Raw genomic sequence first — 13010 nt, forward strand, 5'->3', positions numbered from 1 at the left:
TCCAGGCGCTGCCTCCGCTTCGCTCAGCTCCTCTCCAGCCTGGATCGATCTGGCTCTTCCACTTGCAGAGCAGGGGGCCAACACGGTCCCCGCCTGCACCTTAGTGGCTCTGCAGGCCCGTTGCCAGCAGGAATGGGAGAGGGGGGGATCACAGAATCATGGAATCGTAGAACTATTCAGGTTGGAGAAGCCCCTTGGGATCACCCAGTCCAACCATCATCCCTGCTCTACCAAGTTCTCCCCTCAACCACATCCACCAGCACCACATCCAAACCACCCTTCAACACATCCAGGGATGGAGACTCCACCACCTCCCTGGGCAGCCTGTTCCAGTGTCTGACCACTCTCTCTGTGAAGAATTTTTTCCCAGTGTTCAGTCTCACCCTGCCCTGGTGCAGCTTGAAGCCCTTCCCTCTTCTTCTGTCTCTAACGACCTGTGAGAAGAGACCAGCACCAACCTCTCTACAATGACCTTTCAGGTAGTTGTAGAGACTGATGAGGTCTCCCCTCACCCTCCTCTTCCTCAAACCAAACATTCCCAGCTCCTTCAAGCTTCCTTCATCAGATTTATGCTCTGGGCCCTGCGTTTATTCTCACCAGCTTCATTGTCCAAGCCCTTCTGGCCCAGGACCCTGGGGGCTCGACATGAAGAAGCACCCGACCTTCAGAAAAATCATACTGTTGTGCTTCTTTACTACAGCCCTGCAAGGAGTCCTGCTGCAGCTTCTTGCCCTGCCAGCTCTGTAGTATCACCCCCCTGCTTCTCACCACGGACACGCACCTGGGGGGGGTCCCGGGGGGCTCAGCATCCCCTGCCCTGGGGGATGGATCCGACCCCCCCCCCTTCCCCTCTCCCCAGCCCGGAGCAGCTGCGTCCTGCGGCCAAAGAATCAAGACAGATCTGCCACATCCTGCCAGTGATTTCTGTCCCATCTCCTCTGCCAGGGGCAAAAACTGAACTTGGGACCCAGATGTGAGCAGCCTGTTCTCTCATGAACCACCCCGGCTCCCCCAGGAGCCTCTTCTTACCACACAACCCTCCAGCACCAACCCCAACCCTCCCCCCCCCCCCCCCCCCCGAGATTCAGCCTGGGTGCCTGCGATGGGACAGAAGATTTGCAGGTTAAATGGATATAAAAATGCACAGGTTTGCCTGTAATTATTTTCCTGAATATCTGTCGATACTAATTACAATTGTTTCCCATAATCAAATTGAAACCAGCCAGGGAGAGCAAGGGGTCACCAAAATCCTTTTCTTCCCAGTCACTCAGGGATAAAAGCAGCTTTCAAATCAAATTAGCAAAAAACCCACTTTCCTGCCTCTTTTTTGTTTTGTTTTGTTTTTTTTTAGGAGGGAGAGACCCAGCAAGGGCCAGGCTGGGGGTTGCTTTGGGGCTGCCCCCCTAACGTGGCCAAAAATGGGGCTCAGGGTGGGTGTTGAGTTTATAGGGAGGGGGGGGTGGGTCTACAGGGGTTCCCAGGGAGCTGCAGGGAAGCTGCTCAGCCACAGCAGCAGTCGAGGTTTCTCCTTCCTTCAGCTGAGCTGCTGCTTTGTTGTTTGGAGGGAAAGGGGTTTGGGCACGGTGTCCTGCCCTTCCCTGGCCTTGCCCAGCTTGGCTGGAGAGGCAGGTGGTGTTGGGGGGCTGGATGATACATCTCCCAGTGCCCGGCTTCCCAAGGACAATCCCCACCCCACCCCACTCCCCCCCCCCACGTGCAGGGAAAAATGTAGAATTTTTTGTTTTGTGCTATGCACAAACATCTCACCAGCTGTTCCAGGGAGGGATGAGGCTTCCCCCAGAGCCCTGAGATCCTCCAGCTTTTCACCAGAAAGCAGCTCCAAAAACTTGGCCACATCTCCAAGGCAGGTGCTGACCTGAGAGCCCTTCCTGATTCGGGCTTTCCCTGCCTCCGGACAGAGGGTTTTTGGCAGCTGAAGCCAGACTCTTGGAAGCAGCAGTTGTTGGCTCTCCAGGACATCTGGACATCCCTTAGCTGCTGTACAATAGCTGAGAGGAGCAAGTGGTCTTATCCCAAGCTCTGCCAGTGCTCACAGCCATGCCCTGGGGGTGCAGGATGCCCTGAGTGCAGGATGCCCCTCTCTCCAGTGGCTGCTCCTGGGTGGGAGGCAGAGACAAGTGTCCCTGTGCCAGGCAGTGACAAGAGGAGTTCCTGGAAGCCAAGAAACAGTGAGATTAAAAGAGAAAACAACCCCTTGCATCTAACCCCTGCCCTCCTCTGGAGACACGTGGGGACAAATAGCTCCATTTGTCCTGTTTTTTGGCGTGAAATGAGGTGATGGCTCTGCCCGAGAGATGAAAACTGGCAGTTCCAGGGCCAGGGGTCTAGTAAAGCCTGGGAGGTTTCGGGGTTAGGGGGGGAACCTGCAAAACCTCCAGCACAGTGCTCTGCCCCTCAGGCCCTCACAGCAGGGCACAGCTCTGGGCTCACCCCAGACCCCCTTGACTCTCTGAGCTCAGCAGAAAGAAGCTGTGGCTAAAAGACAAGGTCAGAGCCTGCAAAGCAACCTGGTCCCACCAGGACGGGGCTGCCTGGGGCTGCTGGGCTGGAAAAGCAATAAAAAAAGGATGAGGGAGGGGGAAGGAATTATGACCAGTACCCCCCCAAATCAGCCAGGTAAATCTCCACCATTCAACCCGAGCACCTTTACCAACAGCCACAGGGGGGGATGGGGTTTGTGGAGGCTGCCTGGGCTCCAACCCCTCCCTGCTCCCATGGTCCCTCCTTCTGCGGGAGCATTTTCACCTGGCCCGTGGGATCCTGGTGTTCACCGGCAGAGGGATGAAGGCTCCGGGAGGTGGGGACAAAGGTCCTGCCCTTCCCGGCGCTGCGAGACATCCCTGCCTTTAGCTGCTGTAATGGGTTTCTAAAATTAGCTGCACACACTCTGCCCTTGGTCTGGTGCAGGGCATTTCTCAGTTGTTTCGTATCAAAAGTCCAACATCCCCACTTCAAAAAAAGCAAAACACAAAAGTGACCCAGTCAATGCATGTCTAAGTTTATTTGATTATTTGTCCCACAGAACTCACCATCTATTTTAAGTCATGTATGAAGAGTACGAGTGTGAATAGCTGCAGAAGTTTTGCAATTCCAAGATACCACATACAGCTTCTAAAAAAAGCCAATTTAACCTTCCCCAACCAAGCCCCAACAAGCAGCCCACCCTTCCCTGGATCACGTTTCTGAGCTACTGATTCCAAGCTACTGATTCCACCACAAACCCCTCATCTCCTCCACATCAGAAGTCAATAAGCTCACGAAGAGGTCCCCTGGTGCACCCCAGTGTCACCCCCTCAGCCCCTCACTGGTATCTCACCCAGCAAGTCCCTCCCTTCCAGATGGGCTCAGTTTACCCCGTGCTGAGTGGGACAGGTGCAGGTTGGTCCCTTGGGGTTTTATCCCTCCCTTCAATTGATGAGTATTTTACATTTTGCCTTGGGCCACAGCTCCTATAAATAGAGCTGGGGTGGCAGATGTGGAGCCTGTGGCTGCCTCCACGCTCCCTTAGCGACCCCGGCTTCCCAGCAGCAGGAATGTGACTAGATCTGAACCTGCAATGAAATATTAATTGGAAGCAACACTATTCTCCTGTCTTCGGAGGGGAATTTTAATTGAGGACCACGCTAATGAGCTCATATCTTCCTGCACCATGTGGTCACAGTGAGCTGAGGCAGGAACAGGGGGTGCTGGCACCTGCTAGTTTTAATCAGAGCCTCTCCTATCACCTCTGTCTCCCCCAAATCAACCCCAGTTTGCAACCCAGTGATCATCACCCAGCAAGCCCACCACCAGCAATTGATTGATTTGACTTGTGGTTTCCTAAAGGGGTCAGATGTTGAGCAAATCAGCTACTGATTGGGTGAGTAAAGCCCTGTAGGAGGCAGGTGCTGCCTGGGTGAAGCTGCTGCACCCAGAAGGGCACCCGCTGCTCAGCAGAAACACCTCAGTGAGGAGAGGGTCTGGAGCATCCCTGTGAGGTCAGTCCTGACCAGCAACACCTCCCTTCACACCTATTATGTCTGAAGTAGCAGAGAGCTCCAAGAAGAGCATCTGCTGGTGCTCAGCCATGTGGTACCAGGGGCTGCAGAAGGTCCTGGAAAGCCCTTCAACTGGAGCACAGAGCTGAGCAACAGCTTCGTTTGACCTGGCAGGCAGCAAGGAGGCAACGTGCTGGACAACCCCATTTTTTGGGGGGGTTGATTTTTTACCTGCTGCTGTCTTGCTCTGCCAGGGCCAGGCAGGACTGCTCACCTTCCCAAAATTCCATCAACCGGAGCAAAACAGGAATTCTCAAACACCACAACATGTGAAAACGCAAGTTCAGGAGGTTGGTTTCTCCTCCTCCCCATTTCTGCCTAAATTTAGTTGACCCAGTGGTGCACTGGACTCTACACAGGCTGGAAAGAGAGACTGCTTCTGAGAGGAGTGCCCCTCCTCTTGCATTTTCCAGGTATTTTGGTGAAGACCGAGCTCTCTGGGCCATCAGGAGGACACGGGTACTGCTGCAGCCTCTCCTGGGGAGGCAGGGAAGGCTGGAAACCCCGTGTCCTGCAAACCCACTCTCCATTAGCCAAGGCTTTTTTGATTTTCAAGGGTGGGGGGCATGGTCCTACAAAGCAGAAAGCAAAGCTGTAGCAAAGCAGCTGGGCTGGTGAGGGGACAGATCCTGCCGTGGGATGTGAGAGGGGCCGGTGGGGCCACGTCCCGCTGTCACTGCCACATGTCACCTACATCCCCATTCTCGTGGAACTTGTGGACATGGTCGGCGTACCTGGGGAGAGAAGAGCACAGCCACCTTACCTCCTGGCACAGTCAGAAGCACTTGGGCAGCTGAGCAGGAGCCACTTCATTTCTGACACCAGCCAGGCTAACGGGTGCTGGGCCACCTCATCTAAACCGTGTTCCCACCTGGAAAGGTCGGACCAGATGATCCTTGAGGTCCCTTCCAACCTGGCACTCTATGTTTCTATGATAACTGGCATCACAGGATAACTGGAGTCAAGGAATGAGCCTGATCCCAGTCTCCAAATTCCCGTCTGCCTTTAGCAGGTTTCCTCACCCAGCCAGGAACTCCTCATGGGAAGGGCTTGGGAAAACACCTGACTGAAGGCAGGTGGATGCCCAGCTCCACGCACTTCTTCATCCCCCCATCCTCATTGGATTAAGGGTTTAAATCCCAATTAACTGCCCCTGCTTCCAGGATCAGAGGTGCACCAAGCGCTGCCCAAAAGATCTGCTGGAAACCACCATGTTCTGTCCACCAAACCCAGGGGAGCCCTGGGAGGGTCTAGCCCAGCCCACCCCCCACACCCACTTCTTGGCGCAGAAGGCAGCGCAGTCCCTGCCCACGCTCTCACTCCAGGCTGTCTTGTAGAGCACCTGCAAAAGAAGAAACCCATCAGCTCTGCTGTCACCTGGCCCATCTCTGCCTGCCCACACAGCAGCCTGTCTCAGCACTGTGCCATCCCACCCCTGCCATCCCACCCCTGCAATCCTGTCCCTGCCATCCCACCCCTGCCATCCCACCCCTGCCATCCCCTCCCTGCCACCTCATCCTGCCACCCCACCCCTGCCATCCTGCCCCTGTTGTTATCCCATCCCTGCCACCCTGTCCCTGCCATCCCCTCCCCACAGCCACTGCCACCATCTGCTCCAGTGCTCTGCAGGTGCCCGTGGCTCCTGTGCATCAACCCCCCAAACCAGTACACTCCAGTTTGCAGCCTGGCATTTCCAGTGGGCAGAAACCCAGCAGGAGCTGCCCTCGGGACAGTCAGGATGACCTTTTCCAGAAGGTTATTTTTGCCACCAGCTGCAGTGGCTTGGGACAGGGGGACATGCTCGAGGCTGCACACAGACTGGGATGTGTTTCTGGGACAGGTTGTAGGAAAATCACTGGGGGGTTTGTCCCTCTTCCCCTTCGTGCCACCAGGTTTCCATTTCACGGAGGTCGGAGGAGGTGGGGAGGTTTTGGAGCGAGGGAGAAGCCCTCCCATCCCAGGCTGAGGCATTAAAGCCTTGGGGATTTGTAACCTGTTGTTATCTTGTCAGCAGAGAAAAGACTCTAATTTCACCAACACAGGCCTCTGGATCAGGGTTGGTTGGAACCACAAATCCTGTTCCTCAGGATGAGCAGCAACGACATCGATCCCACCATGGGGATGGAGTCCAGGGTCCCAGTGGGGCACACCCAGCTCAGGCAACACTGGGTGCTGGATTTCAGGCCCTTTTGTGTCTACCTCAGTAAGATCATTCCAGCCATGAAATATTTATGAATCTTACTTATTTATTTAATTTTTTTTTTGGCTTTGTTAGAGCTTTAAAGTTTAATGATGTTTTAACTTTTTCTTTGCGCCTTTCCTCACCAAAATAACACAAAGTTGGTTTTGCTCTGAGAGGATCAGGATAGAAATATTGCTCTGATATGTCTTTCATCTTGTTTTGTTGTTTAATTATTTATTAGTTAGTTTGTTGTTGGTTTGTTGGGTTTTTTTTACACCCTGAAACGATAAATAAACCCTCAGAAACTGAGCAAGGGAACAGGAGGAGTTGGAACCACCAGGGACTCCCAGGGGATTGGGGCTGGTTCAAGCCTCCATTCCTAACCAAACCTCTACTTCTCTGCTTCCAAACCTCATGTGCAGTCTGGGAAATTGGAAAACTAAAGGAAAACAGAACCACAGGGCAAGTGGGAATTGTGGGGAGAAGCAGAGCTGGAAATGCAGAGCAAGGGCTCATCACTGGGAGAGGCAGCAAATCATGTACCCAGAAAGGGCAGGTGGGATTGCACATGGTCCAGAAATGGGCAAAGTGGGATCACTGGGATGTATTTTATGCCTAAAATTTCTGACACTGTTCACTTCACAATCATTAATCACAGTGTTGCTGCCTGCCAAGGGCAGGGCTTCTTGCCCATGTGCAGGATGGTGCCAAACCCCACGGCAGCTCCCAGCCTGGTGGCACCAGGGCCCTGCAGCTGTTTTGCAGGCACCACATGGGGACACAGGCCACTTCCAGCTCCTGCCTTTGGGCAACCCCGTGTCCATCCCAGGGTGGCTATTCCCACCCTGGGATATTTCTTGGCATGGATGTGCCTCCTCTGAGCTGTGCTGCCCATGCTCCCAGCTGCCTCTGGAATGGGTAAGATACCAGCTGCAATGCACTTGCTTGGCATAATATCTTAAAAAGACCAAAAATCCCTGCTGGATGGGATTCTTGCTGATATTTTATTGGGGTGCCCACCCCTCAGTGGCCCCCACACTTACCAGGAAGACGAGGCAGTGCAGGAACAGGGTGTAGAAGAAGGCAACGGTACGAGCTGTCTTGTTGGACAGAATGAGCCTTCCCTGCAGCAAGAGCAGGATGGAAAATCCTGTTTTGATGTGGGTCAGTGGAAACCAACCCTCCCTGTGCACAGGCTGCAAGAGACCCTGGCTGAAAGCAGGGCCAGACCCTACATAAACAGGTGAGGTGGGATGCTCTGCCACCCCTCTGTGCCTGTCTCCGAGCAGCCGCTCTCCTTCAAGGTGACAACCATAAATGGACACAGAATCACTGGATCCGCCACAGAATCACTGGAGATCAATCACTGAATCAATCACAGAATCACAGGAGCAAACACAGAATCACAGGACCAATCAACCACAGAATCATTCCAGTTGGAAAAGACCCTTCAGATCATTGAGTCCAAACACCAAGCCAACCCTACCGAGTCCTGGGCCAAATCACATCCTTAAGCACCACCTCTCGCCCCAAATTGCACAAATCAGGGGGAATCCAGGGCTGCAAACCATGGGGTTTCCCCCACTTGAAAACTCTCTGGGGGAGGGGTTCATTTTGAGCCACCTTCACCCAGGTTCCTCCACTGGCTCTGGCTGCTCCCCCCCGTGCCAGCCCGGACTCGGTGCCTGCCTGAGGCTCCGCGCCGCTCTGGAGAGAAACCCTGGCAGTAATTAAGTCTCGTGCATTTTTAATTGATGAGCTGGAAGAACTGATGATTTGCAGCATCTCCTCCTCAGCAGGGCCCTGAGCAAGTGCTGTGCTGGCCTTCCCGAGTGCTGGTCCTGGTGCACAGCCCTGCCCAAATCCTGGCTCTTGTTCCTAATATCCAATCTCAACCTCTCCTGGTGCAACTTGAGCCCCTTTCCTCTGCTTCTACCACTTGTTCCTTGGAAGATGAGACCAACCCCCCTGGCTCCAACCTCCCCTCAGGCAGCTGCAGAGCCAGCAGGTCTCCCCTCACCTCCTGGTCTCCAGGCTGGACACCCCCAGCTCCCTCAGCTGCTTCTCACACTTGTGCTCCAGCCCCCTCCCCAGCTCCTTTTCTCTTCCTTGGACACACTCCAGCCCCTCCATGTCCTTCTCGTCATGAGGGGCTCAGAACTGATCCCAGGATTTGAGGTGCAGCCTCATCAGTGCCAATCCCTGCCCTGGTCCTGCTGGCCACACAATCACTGATACAAGCTTTGTACACCCTCTGCCACGCTGAGGTGATGGCTGAGAACCTTGGAAACTCTCAGCTCTCAGGATGCCAGTCACTGCTGGGATATTGATTTTTGGAAGCTACGTGCTGAAACGCAGCTGCTCTCCCCAGTAACAGCCCTTCTGCTGCATGGGGGAGGCTTGTGGTGGACCTGGTGGTCTGGGCAGGTCCCTGGGGTCCCACAGCTTGCCCTGCTGCCCTTTCTACTTGTCACAGATATCTGTATTTAAGGGAGGGTCTTCACCCCCTTGGTTGTTGCTCCCCCAGGAGCACAATTCTCAGGGACGTGCTGGGCAGCACTGCAGGAGAGGCCACGGGGTGCAGGAGCACTGGTGGCCCTTGGGAAGGCACAGAGTGCTCCTGGGGTTGAAGCAAAGCACCCCCAAAGCAGGGACGGCCAAACGTTGCCCTGAGGGGTTTTGGAGAGCAGCCAGGAACATGGAAATTCCTTGGGCATCTTCGAAACCTCACTAGTACCCTGGTCTGCAAGTTTACCCATTTCTCTGGCTCTGCAAGGTCTATCCTGAAAGACTGACCCTGTGGGGCCAGGTTGTGTCAGGCTCCAACCCCTCATTTTGAGGAGGCCCCTGAGCAGCAGCCAGACCCTGATGATCATAGAATCATAGAACATGGAATCGTAGAACTATTCAGGTTGGAGAAGCCCCTTGGGATCACCCAGTCCAACCATCATCCCTGCTCTACCAAGTTCTCCCCTCAACCACATCCACCAACACCACATCCAAACCACCCTTCAACACACCCAGGGATGGTGACTCCACCACCTCCCTGGGCAGCCTGTTCCAGTGTCTGACCACTCTCTCTGTGAAGAAATTTTCCCCAGTGTCCAGTCTCACCCTGTCCTGGTGCAGCTTGAAGCCCTTCCCTCTTCTTCTGTCTCTAATGACCTGTGAGAAGAGACCAGCACCAACCTCTCTACAATGACCTTTCAGGTAGTTGTAGAGACTGATGAGGTCTCCCCTCACCCTCCTCTTCCTCAAACCAAACATTCCCAGCTCCTTCAAGCTTCCTTCATCAGATTTATGCTCTGGGCCCTGCGTTTATTCTCACCAGCTTCGTTGTCCAAGCCCTTCTGGCCCAGGACCCTGGGGGCTCGACAAGGAAAACCTTCAAAAGACCCCAAACCAGGAGTAACCACAGCCTAGAAAAGCAGCTTATGAAGGACAGATCCTACCTTCCTACAGAGCAGCTTTTTATTCCCACTGTAAAAGCTAAGGATTCATTATGGACACAAGCACATTCCTCAAACCACCACGTGGGCTTTCCCAAGCTGGCATTAAAGCCCACAGATCTCCCACCAAACCAATTCTGGGCTGAAATCTTCTTTGCTATTCATGGCCACGGTGGAGGCTGCTGTAACAAACAAGATTATGTTCTTAAATATTCCCAAGGAATAACTCCCCTAAGACAGGTTTGGTTTTTTTTTGTAAATGCCTTTCATTAATTCTCCGTGGTGCTGGCACCCCCCCCCCCCCCAATCCATATTCATGTACCATTTGCTTAGTTTTTATGCAAATGACAACTCTGCCTTTATTACAAGATGTTTCTGTATTCCGTGGCTGCTGGAGACCAGCACTTCCCACATTAACCTCTGTGGTGCTGGAGAGCCAGGGGTTAACTCAGCCAAAACCTGAGCCTGCCGCTCGTGTCACGGATTCAAACTTCAGGCAGAACTTCTCAATCACCCTATTTTTAGCTCAGAAAGCAGCAGTCACCCCCAAGAGATGGCAGCAGCAGCTTTCCTGCCTGCCATGGCTCAGGTGAGAATCCTCTGCTGCTGCAGACACTGGCAGCTCCCTGGTATTTTCCCTGATGCTTTTTTTTTGGAAGGAAGAAGCAGAGCTGGAAGGGTCTGGGCCCAGGAAGAGGGTTTTTGGGAGAATGTGATGAGAAATTATTATGTGCCCAAGGATGACAGGCTGTGCAAGGCAGAGCATGTCCCCTGGAGCAGGACACCTAGGGCAGAGCATGTCCCTGGAATGGGACCCTTGAGGCAGAGCATCTCCCTGGAGCAGGACCCTTTGCAGCTCATCTCACACCCACTCCCCAGCTGCACAGGGTGCTGGGGCTCTCTGGGGGAGTCCCATTTTTGGGAGGTGGGCTGTGCTAACCCCATGGCCAGCCCAAGCTGGGGGTGCAGTGCTGAGCCCCCCAGCATGTTACACACCAGAGGAGAGGAGCCTCCCACAGCCCATCACACTGTCCTGGAGGAGCTGTGGGCACAGCTGGGGGGAGATGGTGGTTCATGGAGATCCTCTGAGGCACAAGCTGTCCCCAGGCTCCTGGGACATGCCCTGACACTGCAGTGACCTGGGCTGTGGCATCACCAGCCGGGTTGGGGCAGGGTCACCCACTCCAGCCAGGAGCCCCTGGGACACCATGGGATGGAGTCAGGGAAAGGGGAAGGAAAGGGCAAGGGATGAAAGCGAATTCTCCTAAACCAGCTCCAGCGTGTCCCCAGCATGGTCTGCAGCCCTGCCTGGGGGAGCAGGGATGGGGCCTGTCCCTCACCCAGGGACAAGGCTCAAACCCTCCCACCACCAGCTGCAGCAGGGGGGGTGCAGCCCACTCACCATGCCCAGCGTGGCCTTATCCCAGGGACTGAGGCTCAGGTACCTCCGCTGCCGTTCCTGCAAGTAAACGGGACAAGATGCTGAATTGGAGGCTCCAAGGGTGAACTGAGGGTTTGCAAAAGAAGGGAAGGAGCTCTGGGCTCTGGGATGCCCCCACTCTCCAAGCCTGGGGTCTTCCCATACCTTCCTGCTGAAGGAGGAGAAGGGGTCCAGGCGCTCCTCATACTGGGAGGAGTAGCGCTGCTCCGTGTCGTCCCGGCTGCCGCCCTGCGGGAACAAAGGCAGGGGAGAGCCCGTGGGCACTGGTGTAGCTGCCTGTGCCTGTTCCCCCGCCCGGTGTAAGTGGTTTATGGACACCCAGCACGGGGTCAGAGCCCCCCTGGCCCCCTGGGGCTGCTCATCTGGAAGAAATGACCCCCAACGGATGGGGCAGTGCAGGCCAGAGCTGACCTGCAGGGTCCGTCCCCTTCAAAAAGGAGAAGCACCACGGGGGCTGCTTAACAAAGTCCCTTCTTCCATGGGGACTCCACCAGTGTTCCCCTATTTTCTGCCCTTTCCATGAAATACTAGTCACCTGCTCACTTGGAAACAGCTGGGCTAGGGCAAATCCCACCTTGAATTCACAGAATCACAGACTGGTTTGGGTTGGAGGGTTCTTAAAGATCATCTAGATCCAACCCCTGCATGGGCAGGGACACCTCCCACCAGCCCAGGTTGCTCCAAGCCCCATCCAACCTGCCCTTCAACACTGCCAGGGATGGGGCATCCTTTGCTGCTGGGTCAGGCAGGAGGGAGACAGTGGCTTAGGAGGGGGAAACCATTGTTTAAACATAAAGCTGTTATTAGCAGGGCAGGGGGCAGGGAAAAGGAAGGAAACTCCTTGAAAGAAGTGAAAGATTTAGGTGCTGGTTTTAAACTCCTCCTGGGACAGAAGTTCCCCTTGTGCAGCCTCCCAGGCAGCAAGCCCTGAGGATGCTGGTGCTGCACATCCTGCTTCTCCTTTCCCCAACACTACCTCTGCATGCCATCAGAACTACAGATTCCACATTGCTCCTACCCAAAACCAGCCTGGAGACAGCCCGAGGTGTCACCAGGCACGGTCTGATGGGAGCCCCAGCTCCTAGCCCTCTGGGCAGACGTGCAGGAGGCAGACGTCGGCCCCTCTGCTCAGGGGCTCCGGTGCTGATCTGGGTGCTCTCCCCTTAGCACTGAGCCTCCTCCAGCTCTGCTGGTGATGCCACCACTTCCTGAGGTCCTTCTGCACCCATTCCTACACCCTGCTGGTCGTCCCCCCCAGCGGGGCTGCCTCTCACCACGGAGAAAACCCCGCCACACACACAGACCTTTAGCAAACCCACCCTTGACCCACCAGCCACGGGGTCACCCACCAGCAGGAACCAGCCATGAGGGCCCAGCTCCCAGTTGGAGGGCAGTGAACTCCCGGCAGCCTGGCCTTATTGAATGATCTTTGATGATTATTTTTAACATGTCACATGCCCGATTAGGCGGCGAATTATGCAACTCCCCACCCCCCCACCCCCGCCCCGTGCGGCGGCGTCGGAGGCTTTTGCTCTTTAGATCATGGGAATGGCATGCAGGGCTTGCCTGGTGGCAGCAGATAAACGTGGGTATGATCCTCCGTGGGACAAACAGGCAAAAATGTCAAGGGGGGAGGCGGGGGGCCCAACCCAACGTCATCACTCAGACATAAATGAAAGAACCAAATAAGGTCCTCGGTGGTGGTTGTAGGGGTTCCCCATCCCCAGGTGCTGGGAAATATCCATCAGTAGGATGGACTGAGTCCAGCCAGCGTGGATGGCAGAAGGTTCAGGGGATGATGGCTGGGCAGGCACAGGCAGAGCAAGGAGCTAGATGACCTTTAAGGTCCCTTCCAACCCAAACCATTCCACGAGCTGGTG

General features: G+C 54.9%; 1 protein-coding gene across 2 annotated transcripts in view; it reads right to left on the bottom strand.

Moving 5' to 3' along the window:
* Window positions 1–2995: 2995 nt before the first annotated feature.
* The window catches only part of CUX1 (cut like homeobox 1), a 278864-nt gene continuing 268849 nt past the window's right edge, over window positions 2996–13010 (bottom strand). For both annotated transcript variants that reach the window (XM_051635435.1, XM_051635434.1), the window contains 5 exons: window positions 11275–11358; window positions 11092–11148; window positions 7284–7364; window positions 5336–5400; window positions 2996–4792 (listed from right to left, as the gene is read on the bottom strand). In XM_051635435.1, the coding sequence (XP_051491395.1) occupies window positions 4732–4792; window positions 5336–5400; window positions 7284–7364; window positions 11092–11148; window positions 11275–11358 (348 nt within the window). In that variant the 3' untranslated portion in view covers window positions 2996–4731. The remainder of the gene's footprint in view (window positions 4793–5335; window positions 5401–7283; window positions 7365–11091; window positions 11149–11274; window positions 11359–13010) is intronic.

Source organism: Apus apus, chromosome 18 (assembly GCF_020740795.1).
Source record: "Apus apus isolate bApuApu2 chromosome 18, bApuApu2.pri.cur, whole genome shotgun sequence".
Taxonomy (NCBI): domain Eukaryota; kingdom Metazoa; phylum Chordata; class Aves; order Apodiformes; family Apodidae; genus Apus; species Apus apus.